The sequence below is a fragment of the Rousettus aegyptiacus genome, unplaced genomic scaffold (assembly GCF_014176215.1).
Source record: "Rousettus aegyptiacus isolate mRouAeg1 unplaced genomic scaffold, mRouAeg1.p scaffold_m13_p_14, whole genome shotgun sequence".
NCBI lineage: Eukaryota > Metazoa > Chordata > Mammalia > Chiroptera > Pteropodidae > Rousettus > Rousettus aegyptiacus.
The window spans coordinates 43133798-43158241 of NW_023416289.1; the positions used below are offsets into that span (position 1 = coordinate 43133798).

The window sequence follows — 24444 nt, forward strand, 5'->3', positions numbered from 1 at the left end:
TTACGAAATCGCGCTTTGCCGTGCCCCGCCCCTCTCCCTTCGCGCGGCCTCCCACTTCCGCTTCCGGTGCGGGCCGCGCGCGAGCGCAGCGGAGGCAGGCGGCGACGAGCCGGTGAGTGCAGGCGGCAGGCCCCGACCTCCTGGCCTTTGGGTGGTGTCGGCCCAGCTTTGCCCTTGCCTTGGCCCCTCCCTGGGCTGCTGTGAGCCTCTGCTCGGTCCCGGCCCGGAGGGCCGCCTACTCCACACCACCTCGGGCCTGCCGGGCCTCAGGCCGCGCCCCTGCACCCGCCGCGGGCCCGAGCTCGCCGCTTCCGACCCGGCCACTGGCCACAGGTCCCGCCCCCTTGTCAAAAAACCACTCCTAACCTTCAGGCCTAGACGCGGTCCTCGAGCCCTGTCACGACCTCGGGCTCTTGCCCTGTCCTCGAGCTTTGCCCCTAAACCTAACCCACCCCCTCCGGTCTGCCAGCTCCTCCTCCCTCAGTCTCTACTCCTTTTCGCCCCTCCCCCGCTCCCATTCAAATTCCTTTTTTAGACCTCAGGCGTGCTCTGGTCTTTCCTTATAGCACTTCCCCATGTTCCCCTCCCCAATGCGTCGTCGTCTTCCATCCACGCCCTTCACCTGCCCTCGACCCCCACCTCCCTACCACTGCTGTGTTCTCATAAAGTCTTTTACCTCTTCCACCTGCCTTAATTCCCCTGCAACCCATCCGCTTCCTCACGGATGGCCCCTGGTGGGAGCCATTTCAGCTCCTCCCCCTCCCTTGAGCTCCAGCCTTAGCTGCTCAGGGTCTGCGTCCAGACCTTACTTCAGACACTTGCTCCTTCTATTCCAAAATCTTTCATCCTTGATTCCGGCTGCTTGAACCCAGGACACTTTTTTCCCAGGGGTGGATTCTCACTCCAGAATCACCTGAGGAAAAGGGGTTCAGAATGCCCAATCAGAGTTGTCAAGGATGTACCTGAGCATCTGGTGCACAGTTTTGCAGCCTCGCTTGCTCTTCCAGAAGCTGGCATTTAGGATCAGCTCTCTTACCAGCTTGTTAGGCGACTTTGATTCTGCCCATATGTTTTTTTTTTTTTTTTCCTGTCCATACGGTTTTTACAGCCCATCTGACACTCCTCTGTTGTCATCCCCTATAGGGTGAGGCTTCACCCTTGGCCTCTCCACGATGTGGCACGAAGCTCGGAAGCATGAGCGGAAGCTTCGAGGCATGATGGTTGACTACAAGAAGAGGGCAGAGCGGAGACGGGAGTACTATGAAAAGATCGTGAGTAACTAGCCTTTAATCTGGGGTGGGAGCTCCCCTGGAAGGTGGGGCCCCAGTCCTCCTGGTAAAATTTGGGTTTGGAAATATGCCAAGAGCCCGGTTTCTTCTGGAGAATGCTCAGTCATTTTTTTTACCATAATCGTTGGTAAAAACCTGCTGCATTCTGTTAGCGCGTACTGTGTTGTTTGGTGTGGCCTCAGAGCACGGCTGGTGTTAGCAGGCAGGAGGAAGGCCTTTGCAATACTCAGTTGTCCACACATCAGACTGGCTACCCCCAGAATGTCGTCATGCTTATGGCTGTATTCGCAGTGCCTAGGAGAGCTCAGCCATTCTTGAAGGTTTGGCTTGGCACCCCCAGGGAGTGCCATCGATATTCATTAAGTGAACTGGGCCACTTCCCTCTCCTATTTGTTGCTTTGATGCTTCAGTTGCTTTTGGAGAGGACACTGAACTTCATCCTGTGACCTAAAAGGTCCTTGTGGTCTAGCCTCTATTGGCCACTCATCTTCATCTTTGGGTAGCTCCAGTGTGTTTTTTTTGTTCGTTTGTTTGTTTGCATCTTTGCCACCACAGGATATTGTGCCTGTAATGCTTTCTCTCACCTGTTTAACTCCAATTTTTCCTTGAGGTCCCATCTTGAAGTGGCACATTTGTACAAAATTAGTTCCGTTAGATGATATTGACAGAGATGTTCTTACTTGCTGCTGCATTGCTGCCCCATCCTCCTCCCTGGTCCCCTGGTCTCCTGGTCTTTCCCTTTCCAACCTGCCCTCAGAGGGGCCAGAATGTCTTTCTAAAGCACCAAGCTGACCTTGGCCTTCCCTTGCTCAGAACTCCTCCATGGCTCCCCAGTGCCTTTGAGAGGAAACCCAGGTTCCTCAACACAGCCTTCCAGGTCCTGCTGATGTGCCTTTTGTCCTCCTCCAGACTCATGCCGCCCTGCCTCATTTCTTCGCTCAAGCCATCTGACCTCCACATTACCTAGGCAACTTTCTCTAACACAAAATGTATAAAGAGCATAAATTTACCTCCCAGAATTACATAGCTCTTTCCAGCCACAGAGCGTGTGCGTGAGCTGTTTTGTACCTGGTTAATTCTTGCTCACCTGTCAGATCTCAGTCCTCAGGGAAATATTCTCTCATTCCCATCACTCAGTTAGGTGTTCCTCCTAAGTGCTGTCATAGTTTCCTGTCCTTTTCCCTTTGTGGAATTTAACACACATATCCAGCTCTGTAAGACCAGCGACTGGGTGTATTTGGGTCACATTTGCATCTCAAGCTTGGCTCAGTGAATACGGTTTGATAGAATAGATGTACTCAAACAGTATTAACAATAGCAGTTATCCTGTAATTGACCCTTTCAGGCACCAGGCTCTGTGAGAAGAGCTTTAGATGTATGATTTCTTTGACTCCCCACAGTCACCCATGAGACAGAGGCTGCTCTAATCCCAGGGGAGGAATCTCTGAGAGCTCCTCACTTGCCTTCTGTTACCCACGAAGGAGGGAGAGTCCCTATGGTGGTGTCAGAATAACTATAACATGACTACGAGGGGAGGGCCTGGGTCTGTTGGTCATAGTTGAGACCCCAGCAGTGGGCCAGGAGCATAGCCAGTGCTCAGGAATGAGTAGCTGCAATGACCCAGTGCCTGCTGCTTTGGCACATTCTTTCTAGTGCTTTCAGCAGGTCTGAGAGGTTGTTATTGATCCGTTTGTTGAAGGTGATGCCGATAATCACGGCTAATGGTATTGAGCGTTTATGTGTTAACCACTGTATTGAGCTCTTTACGTGCATCTCCACTTCTTCAAACCCCCACCCCAGCCTAGGAGGTGGCTCTTACTATCTCCATGTTACAGATGGCCAAGCTGAGGCCCAGAGACTCGTGGCTTACGGTCACATAGCAAGTGGGCGGAGCTGGCGTTCTCTCAGCTCTTAGCTCTTCACCCTGGCTTCCTGTTGCAGAGATAGAAGTTCAGAGAGGTGCAGCAACTTGTGCAGGGTGACACAGCCAGTAGGCAGGATGCCAACATGGTTAGGTCCTTAGAGTTTGGAGTCATAGGGTTCTGGGTTCAAATTCTAGCAATTCCACTTACAGTGTGACCTTGAGCAAGTGATTATCTTCCTGAGCCAGGTTGCCTCTTCTGTGTGTAAAGTGATGTAGCATGTAGAATCAGTTTCACCTATGTATACAGAAACCTAAAACATCAGTGGCCTAAACAAAATAGCAGTTGATCTCTTTTTCCACACAGGAGCCCAGAGGTAGCCAGTTTGCTCAGGGGCCGTTTGGTGTCCCGCTGTGCATGGCTTCTCTTCTCGGTGCTGTCTCAAGGTCTTAGAGGGCTGCTCAAGCCTAGACCTCATGGCTTCATTCCATCCAGGGGGGAGGAAGAAGGGAGGAAAAGGGGACCAAAGTGCTCATGCCATTTAAGTTTCTAGATTTTGCGCACGACATTTCTACTCATGTCCCACGGCCCAGAAAGTAGTCCTCTGGTCACATACTGCTGCAAGAAAGGGTAAGAGGCTGGGTGGCCTTGCGCCAGATGTATCAGGAGTCCTGTGGCTGTTGGAGAAGGGGGAGGGATGTTGGTTGCCAGTTACTGGCCTGCCACAAATGTTGGGGGACAAGAGCAGTTCTGTCATAGGGCTGTTGGGGTATTCAGTGAGACTGGGCACGTAGGCCACTGAGCGTGGGCCTGCGTAGGACAGCTTCCTCAGTAAGCGCTAGCCTTGTTGCTGAAGTTGTTGTCAGGTAGAGCTGGGATTTGTGTCCAGATTGGTGGGTGCCGTGAGGAAAGAAGGCTGGAGTTGGGTCACTCTGAAGGCCTGGAACCCCAGACTGTCCTCTTTGTTAGCAGGGAGCCCCCTCAGCTCTGTTTCCCCCTCGAACAGTGGTGATGACCAGCCCCTCTCACTGGGGGTGACACGGAAGAGCGTCAAGAACAAGGGTAGTGTCTGTGGGGTGCTTTGCGGTGCAGGCCCGTACAAGCAGCCATTGTCCCAGTACATGTACGTGATCAGCATTCAGATCCAAGCCACCAAGCTGTGGATGGTGGCATTGGCTGGGCAGTTGCAGATGGCTGCTTTGAGGAGGGGATGGGCTGCTCCTACGGGTCTCTTATCTCATTCTCGTGCTGAGGAGGCTGTGGGCAGTATGGGAGAAGCCGAGGTAGGTGAGGTAGGTTGTGGCAGGCCCAGTGGGTGTGTCCAGACAGAGCTGGCTTCTCTGATCCTGATTTGTCCTTGGTGTCTGCTCTCTCCTTAGTGGACCTTGGTTTCCTCCTATGCTTGTCCTTGTCAGCCTTCTTCTTTAATCAGCAGTTTGTATAAAGAAACAATTCCCCGTTGATGTGAAAGTGGGAAGTAAACAGGTCTCAGCTTAGCTGTCTCCTCCTGCAGAAAGCCCCAAGGCAGAGCCCCCTACCCCTCTAGCTGCGGCAGGCATCCCCGGGATTCCGCCATCCTGGTGCGGCCACTCGAGGTCATCACTGTGGGACAGGTCTGTCCCCCACACTGGACTGTGAGCTGTGAGGGCAGGACCGAGGCTCGGTCACTGCCATGGCCCTAGCACAGGGCCTACACATGGTAGGTGGCTGCTTAACAGTTGAATGAATGAACAAAAGACTCCATGAACTAACTCAACTCCTCTGTCCCCATCTGATCCCGGAGGCAGCCTAGTCCAGTGGTTATGAACTGATTTTAGATCTTGCAGAGATATCTGTACACCATGTTCATTACAGTGTTATTCACCATAGCCAAGATGTTCACTGATGAATGTGCATACGTATATCAGAATATTATAAAAAGGAAGGAAATTCTGTTACATGCTACAGCATAGAGGAACTGCAAGGACATTATGCCAGCAAAATAAGCCAATTATGAAAAGACAGATACCGCAAGGTTCACATGAGTGAGGTTCCCAGAGTAGTCAGGCCCTTAGAGAAACTAGAACGGCGGTTGCCGGGGGCTGCGGGAGGGGAAAGGGGAGTGTTTAGTGGGTACAGTGTCAGTTTTGCAAGATGAAAAAGTTCTAGAGATCTCTTACACGACAAGGTACACATATAGTTGAAGCCACGAGTACTGTACACTTTAAAATGGTTAAGATGGCAAATTTTATATCAGTACAGAAAATTACTCTTAAAAAAGGGAGTGGATTTTGGAGTCAGGCCCATTTGGGTTCAGATCCTGGATCTGCTTATTACTAATGTGATTTCAAGCAAGTGGACCTCACCCCTCATCTGGGCCTCAGTTTCCTCATCAGGAACATGGGGACAAGAGTAGCACTTCTCTCCCATGGTTGAGATGTTTGAGAAAATATACACCAAACACTTGATTCAATGCCTGGTTTTAGAACGGTTCATTGACTTTTCCAGAAGCGTCCAACAGAACCAGACTCTGGATTCAGGTTTTTTTCTCCCAGCCCAGTGCTTTTTCCTTTCCGTGGTGTCAGCACAGCCAGTGACTTCCCCATACCCACCAAAGTCCATCCTATAAACAATGTCCCATGAGTCTTGGTTGCAGGAACTGGACTTTCAGCCTGGAGCAGCCTCAGGGGTGTGAGGGGGTCTTGGCCTTAGATTTGGCCAGCAGCTGTCACAGGGCTGAGGCACTGTGTAGTGGAGGAAATGAGGGAGGCGGGTGAGGTGCAGGGTGAGGAGTCGGATTCCAGCAGTGCCATCCCTGCCAGCCCCTGTGGTCTTGGGTGTGCCCTGCTCCCCTTCTTCAGGTGCGAAGTGAGGCTAGTAACGGCCCAGCACCTAGCACCTGGTGGGTGCAGGCTAGACAGTGGTACGATACCAGCCGTGGCCGCTGCTGTATTCTGCTCAGCTCCTTGCGGTGGCAGGTGCTGCTGCTCTGCCGGCCAAGCTGGGGCGGAGGATGGAGACAGCCAGGAGGAGGAGGTGCAGCATCGTGGAACCCGATGCTGAGGGTTTGTCTTGCGGGGGTTCAGTCTCCTCATCCGCCAGTGAGGAGTGCTGCTGAGCGCCTGCTGCGGGCCAGGCCTGTTCAAGGTGCTGGAGGTAGGACCGTGAGATCCTTACCCGGTGGAAGAGACGTTCTGGTGTGGGAGATGGGTGATCAGTGAATGTGAGGGATAAAATTGGATGGCTGTGGGTGCTTTGAGGCAAACAAGGGGGGTCAAGGAGATAGAGGAAATGAGGGTTTGTGGGGTGAGCTATTTAGAGTTAACAGGGAAGGCTTCTAGAAGGAGATGTGAAAAAGTGAAGCTAACAACAAGAGGGTTTCCAGCCGAGGGCAGAGCAGGCACCAGGGTCCTGCGTGGAGCACGGCCAGGCCCGGCGTGTGTGGGGAATGGCGCGGCCTGGGAAGGGGAGGCAGGGGTCTGAGCTGAGGGACGCTACCTCATCAGCTTTGGCAGAAGCCCCTGGCGTGTGCGGAGAAGGGACTGCAGAGCGTGAGGGTGGCAGCTGGGAGCCCTAGAGGAGGCGCAGGTGTGGTCCCAGGAGGTGATGCTGGCGGAAGCGGGGATGGTGGTGGGGCAATGGGGAGGTGTTTCTGAAGCTTGCCCAGGGCTCAGTGGCTAGCCCTCCCGTGGCTCTCGTGGGGTCCTCTGATGGTGGGTCCTCTGACGCGGCCTGGCACGCTGGGCGCTCAGCGAGGAGCTGCCACTGCTGGGTTGTCTCCTTTTCCAAGAGTTGTGGTGCCTGGGCATTGTGACCCCCACAGGAGGGCTTGGGCCTGAGGGATGTAGACTCAGGGGGACATTCTCCTCCACCTTGGTAGCCTTTTTTTTTTTTTTTTTTTTAACTGTTTTTGAAATATTCACATACCAACCACACAATTCACTCATTTCACGTGTGCAGTTCAGTGGTTTTCAGTAGATTCACGGGGTTGTGCAATCATCACCACAGTCTAATTTTGGAAAATCTCATGACCTCAAAAAGGAACCCTGTACCCATTAGCAGTCAGTCATCCCCCTTCCCCTCCCCAGACTTCCCAGCCATGGGCAACCACTAATGTGCGTTCTGTCTCTCTGGATTTGCCTCTTTGGTCTGTTCACATAGACGGGATGGTACAGTGTATGCCTTTTGTGCCCACCTAGCGTAACGTTCTTGAGGTCCATCCATGTCGTAGCGTGTCAGTGCTTTACTCCTTTCTATTGTCTAGATGCACCACATTTTATCTGTCATCTGCTGGTGGCCATTTGGATTGTGTCCACCTGGCTATTGTGAGTGGTGCTGCTGTGAACATTTGTATATAAGTATTTGAGTATGTTTTCAGTTCTTCTGAGTTATCTATCTACCTAGGAATGGAATTGCTGGGTCATATGGCCATTCTTTGTTTAACTTTTTTATAAAAAAATAAATTTACTTATTTAAATTAGTTTCACATATACAGTACATTGGTTAGGCATCTATATTGTTCATAAAACGATTCCCCCAGTTGCTCCCTCCCTCCCCTGGCCCTCCACTTAGCCAAAATGTTAATGCTAACTGCATTCCCTGTGCTGTGCTCCCCATCCTCGTGCCCGACTATCAACTACTAATTTGTACTTCTTTAATCCTTTATCCCCTTCTCCTAGCCCCCCAACCCTCCTCCGCTCGATCATCAAATTGTCCACTGTATTTGTGAGTCTGTTTTTGATTAGTTTATTCTTTTTGTTCCTTAGATTCCACATATAAGCGAAGTCATATGGTATTTACCTTTCTCTGACTTATTTCACTCAGTATGGTAATCTCTAGATTCATCCATGTCATTGCAAATGGTAGGATTTCATTTTCTTGATGGCTGAGTAATATTCCATTGTATATATGAACCATAATTTATTTCTTTATCCAATCGTCTGTTGATGGGCATTTAGGTGGCTTCCATATCTTGGTTATTGTAAATTGTGCTGCCATGAATATTGGAGTCCATAGATCTTTATGAATGATTGTTTTGGTTTTCTTTAGATAAATACCCAGAAGTGGAATTGCTGGGTCAAAAGGTATATCCATTTTTAATTTTTTGAGAAACCTCCATACTGTTTTCCATAGAGGCTGTACCAATTTGCAATCCCATCAACAATATATGAGGATTCCCTTTTCTCTTCATCCTCACCAGTACTTGCTATTTTTTGATTTATTGATGATAGCCATTCTGATAGGTGTGAGGTGATATCATTGTGGTTTTAATTTGCATTTCTCTGATGATTAGTGACCTTGAGCATCTTTTCATATATCTGGTAGCCATCTGTATTTCCTCTTTGGAGAAGTACCTGTTCAGGTCTTCTTCCCATTTTTTAATTGGATTGTTTGTTTTTTTTGTTGTTGAGTTGTGTACATTTTTTCTAAATTTTGGATACTAACCCCTTATCACATGTGTCATTTGTGAATATATTCTCCCAAATATTGGTTGTCTGTTTTGCTGATGGTTTCCTTTGCTGTACAAAAACTTTTTAGTTTTATGTACTTTATTTTTTCTTTATTTTATGTACGTTTATTTTTTCTTTTGTTTCCTTGCCCGAGGAGATATATCTGCTTCAACGTGGCTCCTTTATGTTAACAAATGCAGGTGTTATGATCAACTGAACTTGAGGTGATTCTCCGCATTGGTTATTTTGCAGTTTGGTTATAATTTCAGTGCCGTCTGGGAGGAGACGAACCCTGCTTTTCCCTAGTCTGCCATCATCCCCAACCTCTCTCTTACTCTGTTTTTTTGTTTTTTTTTTTTTTTTGTTTTATTTTTTAATTAAATTTATTGGGGTGACCTTGGTTAATAAATGTTTAATTTTTTGAAGAACCTAGTTTTCCATGTTTTTGTCAACACTTGTGATTGTTCGTCCTTTCCATTTTAGCCGTCCTGGTGAGTGTGGAATGGTGCCTGTGGTTCTGATTAGTATTTCCCTGATGAGTAACGACATTGACCATCTTTTCATTGAGCTTGTCAGTCCTGGTGTCTTGAGGCTGGTCCAGGCCGAAGCGCTCACACCTGGCTATGAATGAGTGGCCCTGGGGTCGGGGTGGTGAGGAGTTAGGGGGTAATATTTTAGGGAGGGAGGTGTTGGTATTGGCCATGCAGAAGATAGGGCCAGAGCTCAGCGCCTCTTACCACCACCTTGAGAGGAAACCCTTCCCTTGTCCCCAGAGGTTGGGTGTCCTTGTTAGTGCTGCCATCCTGTCACCCCTGTGCAGGTAGTTTACCTCTGAGTGAACTTGACATCAGAGGTGAGCTCGCTGCTGATCTTGGTTGTGTGGGGGATGGCAAGGTTTGGAATTCAGTTACGAGGTGACCTTCGGCCTCTGTCCCTGCAGAAGAAGGACCCAGCCCAGTTCCTGCAGGTGCATGGCCGAGCTTGCAAGGTACACCTGGATTCTGCAGTTGCCCTGGCTGCAGAGAGTCCTGTTAACATGTAAGACTGAGTTTGGGGGTCCGGGTAGTGTCTGAGACTGAGGGTTGGGGTCAGAAGGGACCTGGGGTATGAACAGACCTTTGGGGACTCAAGTTGGCAAGGCTTGGCCTGCACGGGAGTGTGACAGTCACCAGTTAAGAAGAGCCAACAAGTGTTGGGATAGAGGCCCCAGGCTGCGGTGGTGGTTGGAGGACTTAGAGGGGCTGGGACCGGGGTTCAGGATCGCCCCACTCTTGTTTGGTTCTGAGGGCCCTACTCAGGCCCCTATTCAGGTGAGTTTGCGGCATGAAGGACTCAGAGGTAGGGGCCGTGGCATGGGGTTGAGAAATGGCTGAGGTCCGGGCTCCCAAGCCTAAGGTGGCAGGGAACAGGCACCGTCTGTCCTGAGACATGGGAACCCTAAGCTCCTTGCCTCCCACTTCAGGATGCCCTGGCAGGGGGACACCAACAACATGATTGACCGCTTTGACGTTCGTGCCCACCTGGACCACATCCCCGACTACACACCCCCACTGCTCACCACCATGTAAGCTGCCTCCCCACGGGGTTGCCAGGCGGGGAGTCCGAGCCAGCAGCCCCTCTTCCTCCCAAGGTTTTGCCCTCCTGCTACCTTCCTGGACAGGAAGGAGGTATGCAGCCAGTCCCCCCCACACACAGTCCCCCAGCCTGAGCCGGGGCCCTCATCCCCACTCCTGCTGGCTTGGGGTGGGCTCTGCCCTCTCCCTCTGATCTCAAGACCTTGACCTCCGCTAAAGCTCCCCAGAACAGGAGTCGGATGAGCGGAAATGTAACTACGAGCGCTACCGAGGCCTGGTGCAGAACGACTTCGCTGGCAGTGAGTGATCCGGGTGCACGGGATTGTTTGGGGGCGTCTAGAGACTAGAAGGCCTAGTAAAGTTTGGGAAAGGTGTTCTCCCAGTGCTTTCTGCCAAGGGGCCTGGGGTGTGATCTCAGCTCTGTGCCCCTTGGGGCGTCTGTCTCTGGAATCAGTACAGGCGATGTCTGCTGAACTAGATGGTCTTGCCGAGGTCACTTCCACAACCCAGGCCCTCTGACTCTTTTTCCTAAAAAACTGGTGAAAATTGCAAAACCCCATTTAGACAGAGTTAGACAGTTGGCAAAGCCTCCGTGTATGTCCAGTATCGTTCCCCAAGTCAGCACCATTTTCACTTCCATTGAGAAAACGGAGGCTCAGGGAGGCGGACTCCCGCTCTCCGGGCTTGGCCAGGGAGGTTCAGCCCTGGCAGACTGGGCTTTTTGTGTATTATTTCATTACATCTACCCGGGCACCCAGCAAGGTAGGAAGGGCACCCATTTTACAGCTGAGGCCGGCGAGGCTTGGATTGGGGGGGCCGCATCTCACCCTGGCCTGGACCAGCACTGCCCCCTGGGGGCCCACCCTATGTGCCAGCTTTCTTGGGAAGACCTCGAGCTTTCCCTTCCCAGGGTTTTTCCTTGTGGAGTTGAGGAGCTACACGAGTCCCTTAGCCTGGCGGGTCTTGGTTTCCTCCTGGAAAAGGGTAACAGTGACAGGTTCTGTCCCACAGGGTGGGTGTGACGGCTCAGCAAGGGGTGCGTAAAGCCCTAGGGTTTATCGTTTCCATACGTCTTTGTTCCTGAGATAGACAGTTTAGCATCTCTGAAACCAGAGACTGCCCAAATTTTAGCAATCAGCGAGGCCTAGAATCAAGGAAATTCATCATTGGTACCGTTGTGGTTCTGGCCTTCACCCAGGGCCACCCGCACTCTGAGGATGGAGCTAGAGTTTCTCTTCGTCCTTTCTCTCACTCTGTCTTCATTCATTTATTCCTACAATTCTTGAGCACCTGTGGGGTGTCGGGGCTATTTTGGGATCAGGGGTCTAGTGGGGGAGAGAGCAGTGTCTATGTAGTCATGAAAGTGGGTGTCTGACAGACTAAAGCAGCAGGTGTTAGGGTAAACGGGGTGCTGTCCTCCGAGTTGCTCGGCCGAGCCGGGGTCAGTGAAGCATGGGTGGCTCCCTGGCGGTGAGGTAGGCTGCAGGACTCTAGGCAGGGGCGGGGTGGGGGAAGAGCCCTGTGGGGAACAGGAGGCGGCACCTGGAAGACCAGAGGGCAGGCCTATGTGGCCAGAGCAGGAAGAGAGAGGCAGCTCATGTGAGACAGGTCAGCAGGGCCTCTCCTCTGGGCCTTTGTACACTACGGAACCGGAACAGCTGCTGGAGCCAGGGGTACCAGGCTGTGTCCCCTCCAGGCTTGCCCGGCCCACCTACCTTGCTTTACAGATAGAAGTCAGGGCCCATAGAGGGAAGAGGTCTTGCTCAGCGTCCCACAGTGAGTCGGGGGCAAGATCAGGGAAGGCTCTGGCGTATTGCTGAGCCCCGCAAGGTCAGTGTTGTGGGTGAACGAGAGCTCCGATGGCTCCAAACCAGACTTAATTTAAACCGAACCACAGAGGGGTACACGGTGGAGTGGCCCATCGGGGGCCAGGTGACATCCACCGCTGAGGATAGGTTTATAGTTCTGAAGGGTCTGGCCAGAGACCCCCCTAACAGTGGTAAAGCAGCAGTGCCCAGGGACCAAGCGCTACTCTGCTGGTGGTACCGTTTTCTAGAAAAGTGAGGCACAGCGCAGTGACGTCCCTTGACTAGGGTCGCGTAGCAAGTCAGTGCTGTAGCCAGGGCCTCCTGCAAATGCTGAGTCCCCACCACACACAATTTGTGATTATCTAGACAGCGGGGACTCTGCTCCTGGCCGGGCTTTGGTTGTCCCTGTCCTCCTATCCCCCACTGCATTGTCACGTCCCCCTGGAAGTCCCATTGTCCCCGGCCCCCTGCGACCTGTGTGCCTCTTGCCTTGCCGCAGTCTCAGAGGAGCAGTGCCTGTACCAGATCTACATCGATGAGTTGTACGGAGGCCTCCAGAGACCCAGTGAGGACGAGAAAAAGAAGTGAGTTAGAGCCTGGGGCCCAGCTGGCGTAGGGGAGGCGGGAGGACCGTGAACCCCACCAGAGCGGAGCCCCATTATATTGTCTGTCTAGGTCTCTCCAGCGCCAGGGCCGGGGTTTGGCACACAGTAGTGAATGTTTAGAGGAGGGAGCAGTGCTGGAGGGGAGGGTTTCACCATGAACCCTGGCAGTGTTTCCAGCCTGCAGAGTGGTGGGAGGCGCTCTTAGAGCAGGCCCCGCAGAGACAGGCCTGGGTTCGAATCCCGCCTTGAGTCCATCCCTCTGGGCCTTCGGGGTGCTCCTCTGTAAGATGGGGCTCACAGGAGGCCCCTCTGCCTGGAGTGGCGAGGACAGCAGGAGACGGGGCTCATCAATGGGCTTGTCTTGTGCCTGCCTTGCAGTATGCTTCCGGCTAGCCGCAGCTGATGTCACTCTGGAGGGGGCTCCTCAGGGCTATGTCCTTTGAGGAGTGGCGGGGCAGGCGGGGAGGGGACAACCCCTGCTGCCGCCTGGGAAGAACAACAGGCAGGCAGTCTAGCTTCTCTCCCCACCCTGCTTCTCTCCCCACCCCGTCTGCCTGTGTTCGGTCACCCGCTGCCTTCGCACGCGCTGTGCCCCTCGCGCTATGCCCCTCGCGCTGTGCCCCTCACCCGGGGTGGCCTTCCTTGCCTCCAGGGCAGCAGCAGTGTTCCATCGGGTCCGCATCATCCTAGAGCCCTGGCTCCCTCCTGCTGCCAAGCCTCACCCCTTTGTGAGACTGATGCTTGCTGCTTCTGTCCCTGAAAGAGTTTTCATGGGCGCGACTGGTTCTTATCCACAAGCCCACTTTCAGGACGCTGGCACGGGGCGGGGCAGTGTCAAGGAGTGTTGACCACATTCAGCAGCAGACACGTACTAGGCCTCCATACCAATCTAAGCTTTGTGGGCAAAGCTAACCACAGCGTAACCCAAGATAACTCTGAGTCCTGCTCTCATGGGACTCAATTAGGTGGAGGGAAACTGACCTGTCACCAACAGTAAGGCCCCAACACAGGTTGGGCTGCAGCGTTCAGGACAGGGCTTGGCCCCACCTAGGGGAGGGCTTTCTGAGAGATAGCACTGGAGCTGGGCCTGGAGGAAGGGGGAGAAGCTGGTGGGAGGGCCTCATGGGGTCCAGGCTGAAGGAGCATGCGACAGGGACTAGGGTCTCAGGGCGAGGTGCTCTCTATGCCTCCATGGACCTTGAGGGCTGGCATGCAGCATCCTCGCCCCTGGGTGCTGCCCTAGCTCATGGGCTCCCCTGTCCCAGGCTTGCGGAGAAGAAGGCTTCCATTGGCTACACCTACGAGGACAGCACAGTGGCCGAGGTGGAGAAGGTGGCGGAGAAGCCAGAGGAGGAGGAGTCACCGGCTGAGGAGGAGAGCAACTCGGATGAAGATGAGGTCATCCCCGACATCGGTGGGGTCCCCTCTCTGCCCTCCCCACCCCCGCAGTCCCTGGGCATCGTTTCCGTGTCTCGTCCCTCACCCTCTGTGGGGTGCCTAGTGCTCATGAGCCCCGTCTCTCCCTCCCCTGCTCCAGGGCACGCCAGCCCCTCCTGTCCTCCCTGCCTCACTCATGTGCTCCTGCTCCTGTTCCCTTGCGCTCTCCTTTCTCGTTTCTAGGACACCGCTTTATGAGACTGTCCCCACCTAGGTTCTGGCTCCGATCTCTTCTACTTGGGTCAGCCTCTGTCTCTCCCTCCCCTTTCTCTCTTCTCGGAAACAAGCGTTGGTCCAGTTACAGAGCCATCCCTCACCCACCCTGCCGTTTGCCTGCCTCAGTACCCGTCGATCCCACCCTGCACCGTCTCCCCCGCTCCCTCTCCCCCCAGTGCTCTCAGCCGGCTGGTGACCTGCTCACGTGGAAAGCATCCGTCCCACTTCCATTTCCACATCGTGCATCCAGCTCCTAAACACTCGTGACCCACACCTCTGCCTCCACCTACCCTGTCAGTCCCCTGGTCACTCTTCCCTCCTCCCCCACTCCCTCCACACATCGCGCTCATCCATCCCACAGCTTGCTCGTTTGGGCCCTCATCCGTCACGTCACCTGCCCGCCCTCACCCCCACCGTTTATTATATCCACTCCTGGCCAAGCCCTGTGCCAGGCTGGGGACGCTGAGATGAGCTGACTCGTGCCCTCCCTCCTGAGGCCTCCCATCCTGTGGGCGGCCCCTGTCCCCGCCTCCTGGGGTACTGCCCCTATTCCCCCTCCTCTAGCTCGGCTTCGACCCCTGACAGCCTTTCTCTTGGTGCAGACGTGGAGGTGGATGTGGACGAACTGAACCAGGAGCAGGTGGCAGATCTTAACAAACAGGCCACGACCTATGGCATGGCTGATGGTGACTTCGTCAGGTGAGGCCTCTGGCGACACCCCTACCCGTGCTGGACCTGGCATCTCTGGTCTTACCCTTGGTACTAACAGCTACCCTGTTTCTGAGTACTTGTGTGCCTGGCCCTGCGCCAAGGGCTTTACATATTCAGGCTCCTGAGCTTATGGGCTGGGTCTTTGTAACCTGGCTTCACCCGGGTAGAAACCGAGGCCGCACCCAACTCTGCACGACCTGTGTCCATCTGACCCGATGAAGCTCCCAGAGTTCCTGGGCCTGGTGGACAGCACCCTCTAGTGGAGAGGTTTTGTTCACTGGGTCATTCCCTTGTGCTTGGCTGGGTGAGCTTCTGCCCTGTGCCACACCCTTTGCAGATCACAGAGATCACCCTTTGCAGGTCCCGACTAACTGGGCTGTGAGTCAGAATCTGAATAATCCCAAGTCTGAATACAGCACCCTCTGCTCAGAACCCTCCATGGTTCCCACCTCACTCAGTAGCAGCCAATATCCTCACCGTGGCCGTGAGGTCTCACCTGTATGGTCCTCCCGGCCCAGCCTTTATGTCCATGACCTTTTGACTCCTAAGTGTCGAGGCCCCACCCAACCTCTGGGCCACTCTGTGTGCTGTTGGCTCTGTCGGCGTCTGCGCAGCTTACTCCCCAGGTTCCTCCTCGGCTGTCACTTTCTCTGTGGCTTCCCTGCTCTCCCTGTCGAAAGCTGCTGCAGCTTCTGCCTCTTCCCTGGTACTTCCTGTGCCCCTTCCATGATTTATTTTCCCATGAAGGTTTTCACCATCTGACATATTATGTGTCCCATTACTGTGGTCATTGTCTGTCTTTTCAGAATGTAAGTCCATGAAGATGAGGACTTTTCTTTCTTTTTTTTTTTCTTTGGTCAATATTGAATCTCCAAAACCTAAAATAGTACCTGGCATGCAGTAGGTGCCCAGTAATAATGCCAAATGAGTGAGATGCCCCAGGGTGGCATGGGGCCCCTCACCTCCTACAGTGACTCTGCATGTGGCCTGTGCCCTTCTCCCTCATGACCCTCAACCCTCTGCAGGATGCTCCGGAAAGATAAGGAAGAGGCGGAGGCCATCAAACATGCCAAGGCCCTGGAGGAGGAGAAGGCCATGTACTCGGTGAGGGCTGGGCGGCCGGGGTAGGGGGCAGGAGTGTGCCTCAGGGAGGGCATGCCCCTCACCAGCCAGGTCGTCACCCCACTCCAGGGCCGTCGCTCCCGGCGGCAGCGGAGGGAGTTCCGGGAGAAGCGGCTGAGGGGCCGCAAGATCAGCCCGCCCAGGTAGGTTGGGTCGGTCCCCGCCACCCCCTGCCCCCTGCCCCGACCCTGCTGGCATCAGTCTTTCTGGGCTCTGGGGTGGTGGCTGGGGCTCAGGAGGACTGTGGGTGTAGGCTGTGGCTTACAGAGAGTCCTAGTGGGGCAGTGACTGGGGAAGGGTTCGAGGTAGACGTGTCCTTGAGGCACGTGTGGACACCCCGCCCTGCCAGCCATTCACTCTGCTGGCCTCGGGACCCCTAGAAGGCTCTCCAGATGCCGGTGGGAGGCGGCTGGGAGACTCAAGGGGTACAGGCCGCTTGGCTGCTTCCTCACTGCCAGAGTTTGGGCAAGTGACTTCCTTTCTCAAGCTTCAGTTTCCTCCTTTGGAAAAGAGGCACCTCCCAGGAGAGGGGCTGTGCCAGTGTCCACATTGAGATCTCAGGCAGGTTTGGATGAGGCAGGCCGACATGGCGTGGAAAGCCCGCCTCTTAGGCCCGGTGGCCCAAGGCCTCTTCTTACCACGTCTCCTTTGTTCTGGGAGAGTGATGGAGGGTGGCTGTGAGGCTTAAACAGCCTGTTGTGGGTTCAGGTTTTGGTGTGGGGTCTGGAAAGTATTCTTTAAAGATTCTCGCTGGTGGTTACTGTCGTTTTTTTCACCGTGAGGCGCAGGTCAGTGTAGTGCAGAAAAGCCCGGCCTTGGGGCCGCGTGGCCTGGGTTGGGACCCTGGCTCCTCTATGAGCTACGTGACTCTGGGCAAGTGTCATGTTCTTCTGATTTTATCGTCGTCATCATCATTCATAAGCCTGGGCCCAGTTAGCAGAACCAGGGGCATGGAGTGGGAGGGAGGATGCTCTCAGTCGGGCCTGGAGGCCAAGCAAGAACAGAGCCACTAAAGTCCTTGTCACTCAGGTCGGGGTGGGTCTGGGACATTGTTTGGGGGTGGAGCCGATGTTCAGGCTTGGGACAGACCTGGGGCAGGGCAGGACCCATAACCTGGCCAGCAGCCCCCTCCTCACTATGCCTGTTGCCTGACTTTGGACTCCCAGTTGGGTGGCTGGGCCCATTTTCATGCCGACTCAGGTCCCAAGTCCTCACTTGTCCCACCCCATTCCTTTCTCCATAGCTATGCCCGCCGAGACAGCCCCACCTACGACCCCTATAAACGGTGAGTTCCCCAACGGCCCACAGAACAACAGCCAGGAAATCCCCCCTAATGGAGGGTGGTGAGGAGAGGCGGTGGCCCTACCCTATAGGACTCCATGAGCTCACAGACCAGGTGACATGTTCTGAAGGGTCTTGGCATCTGGTGTCAGCTGTGGGTCTGAAATTTTTCGATTTAAACATAACAGAGTCCTATGTTAAAATTGATCAATAAAGGCAGAAAGGCTTGAATTTGAAATCAAAAGACTAAAAAAAAAAAGAAAGAAATCAAAAGACTTTTTAATGTGAACTCCCAGAAATAATAGAACTAATAGAGACAGGTGGCCCGGCCATGTACATGTGTGTCTCCTGGATGTGGCAGTGGCTGGGGAGGGGCTTTTGAGTGTTGGACAGACCTCTGTCTGCCCAGGGGTCCTTGGGTAGATAGGGGAGGCAAGGTACTTGTACCTGTTGAGGAGCGGTCTAGCTCAAACATAGTGGGTGGGAGGGCTGTCAGTCTCTTTTACAAAAAAGGCATTGTACCACACTTAATATCTGAGAACATGCTTTCCCCCCACCAACTTGGCGTATATATTGGGAAATCAGTCAACGTTCAACATGTAGCCCGCTGCTGCCATTTTTCCGGCCCTGTGAAGTCGGCACTGTTCTCCGTCCCTCCCTGTCCTGGCTGTTTCAGAAAAGTCACCTAGTCACATGTCAAATCCCCATACAGGCCGGCTGTATTTGTGGGTGTTTGGTGCCACGCCATCCTCATTTCTGTCACTCTGTGGTGCATGTCCTTGGCTGGGGGACTGGCTCGAGGAGCCTGGTGACCTGAGTGTCCCCTTGCCTTGCAGGTCGCCCTCAGAATCCAGCTCCGAGTCCCGCTCCCGCTCCCGCTCACCGAGCCCGGGCCGAGAGGAGAAGATCACGTTCATCACCAGTTTTGGGGGCAGTGATGAGGAGGCCGCGGCAGCAGCGGCGGCAGCAGCCGCGTCAGGGGCCCCAGGGAAGCTCCCCGCACCCCCCCAGCCCGGCGGCCCCGCACCGGGACGTAATGCCAGTGCCCGGTCGGTAACGCTCACGCCGCCTGCCCTACACCCCTGCCACCATGGGGGGTGGGCCGGGGCCGGGTGGGGGCCGTGGGCCAGGCCGGTGCTGACCGGCCCGCGTGCCCTGCCTGCAGCCGCCGCTCCTCCTCCTCCTCTTCCTCCTCCTCTGCCTCGAGGACCTCCAGCTCCCGCTCCAGCTCCCGATCCACCTCCCGCTCCCGTCGGGGTGGAGGTTACTACCGCTCTGGCCGCCATGCACGCTCACGCTCCCGCTCCTGGTCCCGCTCTCGGTCCCGATCCCGGCGCTATTCTCGGTCCCGCAGTCGCGGCCGCCGACACTCAGCTGGAGGCTCCCGAGATGGACATCGCTATTCCCGCTCGCCGGCCCGGCGCGGCGGCTACGGACCCCGGCGCAGAAGCAGGTGCGCGTGGCCTCGTGTGCGTGCAGGACGCGGGGCCCGGGGCAGCCAGGGGTCCCAGGTCAGCGAGCAGGAAGTGTTTGGTTCGCAGAGGAGGTGTGCCTGCTCTGAGGGACTTCTGAGTGTGGTGACGTGGGGTGGAGCACAGCCACCATGCTCAGGGACACCGTGGGGACAGGAAACAGCTGCTCTTCTCACAGGGAGTTGCTAGGCTGAGGGCGGAGAAGTGTGTGGCCACTCCAGAGTGTCTTGTGGTTTGCAGCAAGGCCTGGCCTTTTGGGCAGGGGCACTCTATGGGGAGGGAGCCAGAAAAATCAAGTCAGCCTTTTGCTGGGGGGTTGAGGGGGGAGCCAGGATTTGCGGGGAGTGCTGCAGGCAGGGCAGGAAAGAGCATCTCGGACAGTAACACCTCTCCTGTCTGTCCACTCACCGGTGGGATCATGGCAGCTTGCGGGAAGGTGGTTCAGCTTGGCTCCATGGGGAGCGCATGGACTGTGGAGCGACTGTCTGGGTGTAGATTCTGGCCCTGCTAGTGACTCTTTGGGGCCTCATTTCCTCATTTTGAGAAATAGAGATTACTGTTGTCATTGAGTTGTACAGATTTGACAAGTGGATTCACGTAAGCTTTGTGTTCATGCTCTAGTCTAGCACTTGGGAAGGGCTGTTGTCAGCATTGTCACTTGTGTTATTGCTGCGTGTATTTCAACGTTAGCTACCTGCAGGACCTGGCAGGCAGAATGGAGGGGCCAGGGGGGCCCTGGTGGACTGGGGAGCACGCGTCCTATCCGACTGGTCATTGGCTGTGCGGTGCCAGGCCCGGTGTTGCTCAATCTTCTGGTTTTTCAAGAGACATCGAGAGTCTAGATTTTTAAAGGGCAGCTTATGTTTTCTCAACAGCGTCAGTAAATTTGAAATTTGTAAAAACCCAGGACAGCCCAACATAACTGGGGGGGGGGGGGTGGGGGGACATGACTAGATTTGGCTTCCAGGTCAGTCACTATAGGCAGACTTGGGGCAATGACAGGAGAAAGACTGGGGGCGAGAGTCTGGTCACATCCTGAATGGCGGCCTTCAGGTGAGCGCTAGCTGAGGAGCCCCAAGATCTTGAACAGAGAGAGGACAGGGCTGCTTGTCCCCAGGCTAGTTTCTGGGGGTCTGTGCCGCAGCCTGGTGGGGCAGCTGATCCCTGTGGTGTGAGACCCTGGGCCCCAGCAAGGTGAGGAGGTGGTGAGGGCGTAGATGAGGTCATACCTCCTGAGCACCCAGAGCTGGGGACAGTGTAAAAAGTGCGGAGGCGACCAGCCAGATCCTGCCCTCCCAGAGATCACCTCCCAGGAGCTGGGTGGATTGGTAATGAGTGAGTTTCAGGGCAGTTTATCAGAGGGTGGTCTCAGTTTAGACTGAGCAGGGCCAGGAAGCAGCTGGGGGGTTTCTGTAGGAAAGGATCTGGAGGGAAGCAGGGTCACACCCGAACCAATGACAGGGCTTTGAAGAAGGGCTGAAGATTTGGAGCCGACGGGCATGTGTGCGAATGGGGTCCCTGGAGCCTCACAGCGTCCCTCCTGCCCTGCCGTGCCCCTAGGAGCCGCTCCCGCTCAGGGGACCGGTACAGGCGGGGCGGCCGGGGCCCCCGGCACCACAGCAGCAGCCGCAGCCGCAGCAGCTGGTCCCTTAGCCCGTCCCGCAGTCGCAGCCTGACTCAGAGCCGCAGCCCCAGCCAGAGCCGCAGTCGCAGCCCCAGCCAGAGCCGCAGCCGCAGCCACAGCCAGAGTCACTCGCCATCACCCGCAAGGGAGAAGCTGACCAGGCCAGCAGCGTCCCCTGCTGTGGGCGAGAAGCTGAAAAAGTGAGCAGGGGCAGGGCTGGGGAAAGATGATTGTCAGCCACAGGTGGGGGATAGTCTTCATTGTCTTCTTTTCGAAGGAGGTCTGAGGGGACATGGCCCTGTACTGAGGGACCTAAGGGTGACAGGGTGCCTTCCTGGGGGTGTTGCAGGCCCATGACCTTGAGTTTCTGAGTGTGCGGGGTCTGAGATGGCAGCTCTCCTTTGTTCCTTCCAGGACCGAACCTGCCGCTGGTAAAGAGACAGGAGCTGCCAAAGTCAGTAAGAATTTGGAACTCGCCCGTCTAATTCCCGCCAGCAGCAGTGCCCGAGAGCTGGGCCCGGTGGGCCTGCAGGGGGGCCCGGGTGGGCCGGGAGATCCAGCCCTGGGGATCGAGGGGGACCGAGGTGGCCGGGGGGCTCTACCCCATGAGATCTGTGTCCGCCTCCCCTCCTCACTGTCTGCTGGGCTCCCTCTGTCCCTGGGCCTCCCCACCCTCGTGGTGGGTGTCCACACCCTGTCCCTCCCCACAAGTCCTAGGCTCATGGATGAGGTGGGTAGTGGGAGCTCCGGGACACCCACCCCCTCTCCCGCCTCTTCTCCCCCTTCCCCAGCCCAAGCTGACACCGCAGGAGAAGCTGAAGCTGAGGATGCAGAAGGCACTGAACAGGCAGTGTATGTCCCCCCATCTGTCCCTCGGTTCTTCCAAGCCCCCCTTCCTTCCAGCCTGGCCTTGGGGAGGAGTGGGAACACCCGCCGCTCTGTTGCCCCTGCACTCGGCCTCAGGAGGCAGGCACTGTGGCGCTCAGAGCAAGTGGGGACTCTTTTGGGTCCCCGTCAGTCACCGTGACCCTCCCTCCCCACAGTCAAGGCGGATAAGAAGGCCGCTCAGGAGAAGATGATACAGCAGGAGCATGAGCGTCAGGTCAGGGCAGAGTGAGGGGTGGGGCTCGGGTGGGGTGCCAGGGTGCCAACCCAGCCAGCCCTCACCGCCCCTTCACTGCCACCTCTGCCACAGGAGCGGGAAGACGAGCTTCGCGCCATGGCCCGCAAGATCCGTATGAAGTAAGTTGGTCCCCGTTGCCTGTATCGGGGCCACAGCTACCTGCTTCTGGGCCGCCCCCTGCCCCCCTCTTTCCCCACTACCCAGCTCTGAGCTAGAGCTCGAGTGGAAAAGTCAGAGCCTCCTCTGGGCCTCAGTTTCCTTTCTCCGTCCCCAGCGTACTGCAGCCACTGCAGCCTCCTCTCTGCTCCGCCAGCCTCCAGCATACATTGCTGTTCTCTTGGCTCAGACCCCTACCCGGTCCCCTCTGTCACTCAACTGTGAGGGGAGGCTCCTGACTGTTCTGTCGAGTAGCACCTCAAAACACTCCGTTTTCCAGCCCTGCTCTCTTTGCCCCAAAGCACTAACCCCCACCTGGTGTCCACCGGCTGCGTTTTTGCTTATTGTTAGGGTCCTTGCTGAGGTGTGAGGTCCAGCTGCTGGCCTCCTGCTAGGTGCTCAGCCTCTAGAACACTGAGGTGGTGCTCTGTCAGTTGAAGGGTTGACCTCAAGCCAGCCCCGTGGCCAGGCTGGCCCAGTGCTGGGAGACGGCTTCTCTCGTCTCCCCTCTGCTTCTCTCATTATCTTGTATCTTCCTGTGTAGAGCTGAGTGGCTCGGAGTCTAGGGCAGATGAACTTGGGGTTCAGCGCCTCTCACTGTGTGGCCCTGGGGGGGGGGGCACTAACCCTCTTGGTGCTCATCTCACAGGATAATTTGGGGACTTGTGCCCATAAGGCCTCAGTCCTCCCAGGGCCATCCTGGAGGCCATAGTACTTCGTGTTGGCAAGGAGGGGAGTCAGTGACGAGATTGTGTCACCTGTTACTCTTTTCTGGTTCCATCTGTACTTCTTATAAGTCCTTGGACAAGCTGCTTAATCTCTCTGAGTGGGATTCCTTCCTCTGGGGAGGCAGGAGACGTAACGATGCACACGTCTTGGTGGCATCCTGCTCTAGGGTGTAGGAAGGCCGGGTGCGCCACCCCACTGCTCACTGTCGTCAGTTTACTGCATGCGCTTCGTGTGTTGCGCTTCCATCAGCAGCTGGGCAGAGTGCCCAGGGACTTAGTGTCATGGTCAGTCAGACCTGGATTCTGACCCCACCTCCACCACCCACCAGCTATGGGTCTTTCTCTTGAGCCTGAGTTTGCGCAGCTTCAAAATGAGAATGCAGTAGTTGTTCCATCGCAGCCAAGTCAGGGCCAGGATAAGGTCCCCAGTAAATGTCACCTGTGGGGTTACAAATTCTGGTCTGACGATTAAGCACTTATCTTAATTGTATGTAAGCCCCTCTGCTCACTGCCTACGCCCTAAGTGGGACAGGAAATGATCCACGGGTCCAGCCCTCCTTTTGTTTGGCAAGCCTTTCCTAGCAAGGCTGAGTGGGAATATGGTCCCGCCTCTGCTCAGTAGCACCCCTTCTGGGCAGGGCATCCTCGTCTCCCAGGGAAGATGGTTTGCTCTTGCACTGGGGCTGGCCCTGGAGTTCAGTGTTGTGGGCTGCACGCTCACCCATCCTGGGTTGCCTCCCTTTGCCCGTGCAGGGAGCGGGAACGCCGAGAGAAGGAAAGAGAAGAATGGGAACGCCAGTACAGCCGGCAGAGCCGCTCGCCCTCCCCCCGTTACAGTGAGTGTAACCCATGGCCGCTCGCCCTCCCCCCGTTACAGTGAGTGTAACCCATGGCCCCTGGGTCGGAAGAGCTGGGTGGAGGCTCTGGGGCTTTAAAAAGAAGCGATGTCAAAACCAGTCGCACAAAACCGTGGTACTTTTTCATGTTAGCCTTCTGTAAATTAAAACAAAACTCAAGTAAGTGCACAGGCACATAGTGTTGCCTCCATCACAAGGGACTTGAAGGAATTAAAAGAATCACTCGTTTCCAGCACATTGTTGTGGGTGGGGAACACAGGTTGCCTTCCAACAGTGGACATAAACATGCCGGACGTGCCTGTCTGGCCTTAGCTGGAGGCACATCAGAGGTCCAGCCCCGGAGCCACTCCCGGGCCCTGGGCATTTGCTGTGTCCTCACCCCCTTCTCTCATTCCAGGCCGAGAATACAGCTCTTCCCGAAGGTAAGCAGGGTCCCTGGTTAGTCACTGTCCAGTGGGAGGGCCTGGAAGTTCCTCCCCCACCACCTTGCAGTTTCCAGTTTTAGGAGCTGCCTCCCTCCCTCCCTCCCTCCCTTGGTAGCTGACTCCCGACCACTGCAGCCCCACGGTCCCCAGGCGTGTTGGTGCACGTGTGTACGCGTGCACAGGGCAGGGCTCCCGTGGTCCTGCAGCCCTGCCCCACCCTCACAGGGCCCTCCCTTCTCTCTCTCCAGGCGCTCAAGGTCAAGGTCCCGAAGCCCCCACTACCGACATTAGGCAGGAGTGTGGGGGATGAGGGCTCAAGCTGCCATGCTGCTTGTTTTGTTCTCTTAACAAAATAAAATCAAAAGTTATTTAATTCCCTTTACCTGGCCTTATTGTTGTCCGTGTGCTGGGTGCGGGGCTCCCAAACCACCATATACCCTAGCCAGGGAGGAAGCTTGCTGCAATTGGGGGACAGGTGCGTGTTGCTCGTGGGACACAGCCTGGGTCTGGTTGGCTCTGTGAGGGCAGGGGTGCGATATGCTGGGAAAAGGGCCCGGCGCCCACATGTGGAGGCCAGGCCGGGACTTTGCTCAGGGCCTCTGGTGACAGGTCCAGGCCTCTCCCTGCCCTCGCCCACACCAGAAACCGGGAGCACGGCTTTCTGTGCCAGTGCCGCTGCGCCCCAGGCACTGGGGGCCAGCCTTCCCCTCACCCCCTCATTCCAA

At 55.5% G+C, this 24444-nt stretch overlaps 1 protein-coding gene across 3 annotated transcripts; it reads left to right on the forward strand.

Annotated features, from left to right (window-relative positions):
- Nucleotides 1–43: 43 nt before the first annotated feature.
- Nucleotides 44–24101, forward strand: LOC107513496 (CLK4 associating serine/arginine rich protein). Of its 3 annotated transcripts, none has more exons than XM_016150255.2 (21): nt 44–112; nt 1144–1271; nt 9521–9618; nt 10043–10144; nt 10374–10453; nt 12462–12546; nt 13833–13981; nt 14823–14919; nt 15957–16035; nt 16123–16196; nt 17297–17338; nt 18171–18383; nt 18500–18787; nt 20367–20630; nt 20845–20884; nt 21222–21282; nt 21474–21532; nt 21626–21672; nt 23191–23273; nt 23692–23716; nt 23968–24101. In XM_016150255.2, the coding sequence occupies exons 2-21, from the start codon at nt 1173–1175 to the stop codon at nt 24008–24010; spliced, it is 2028 nt and encodes a 675-aa protein (XP_016005741.1). In that variant the 5' UTR covers nt 44–112; nt 1144–1172; the 3' UTR covers nt 24011–24101. The 3 variants fall into 3 exon arrangements, 2 of the variants coding, with proteins under 2 accessions (XP_016005741.1, XP_036088382.1); XR_001597558.2 differs by having other exon boundaries at nt 49–112; nt 20845–20888; nt 23968–24012; XM_036232489.1 differs by lacking the exons at nt 23692–23716; nt 23968–24101 and adding an exon at nt 23323–23685 and having other exon boundaries at nt 49–112; nt 23191–23281.
- Nucleotides 24102–24444: the final 343 nt, after the last annotated feature.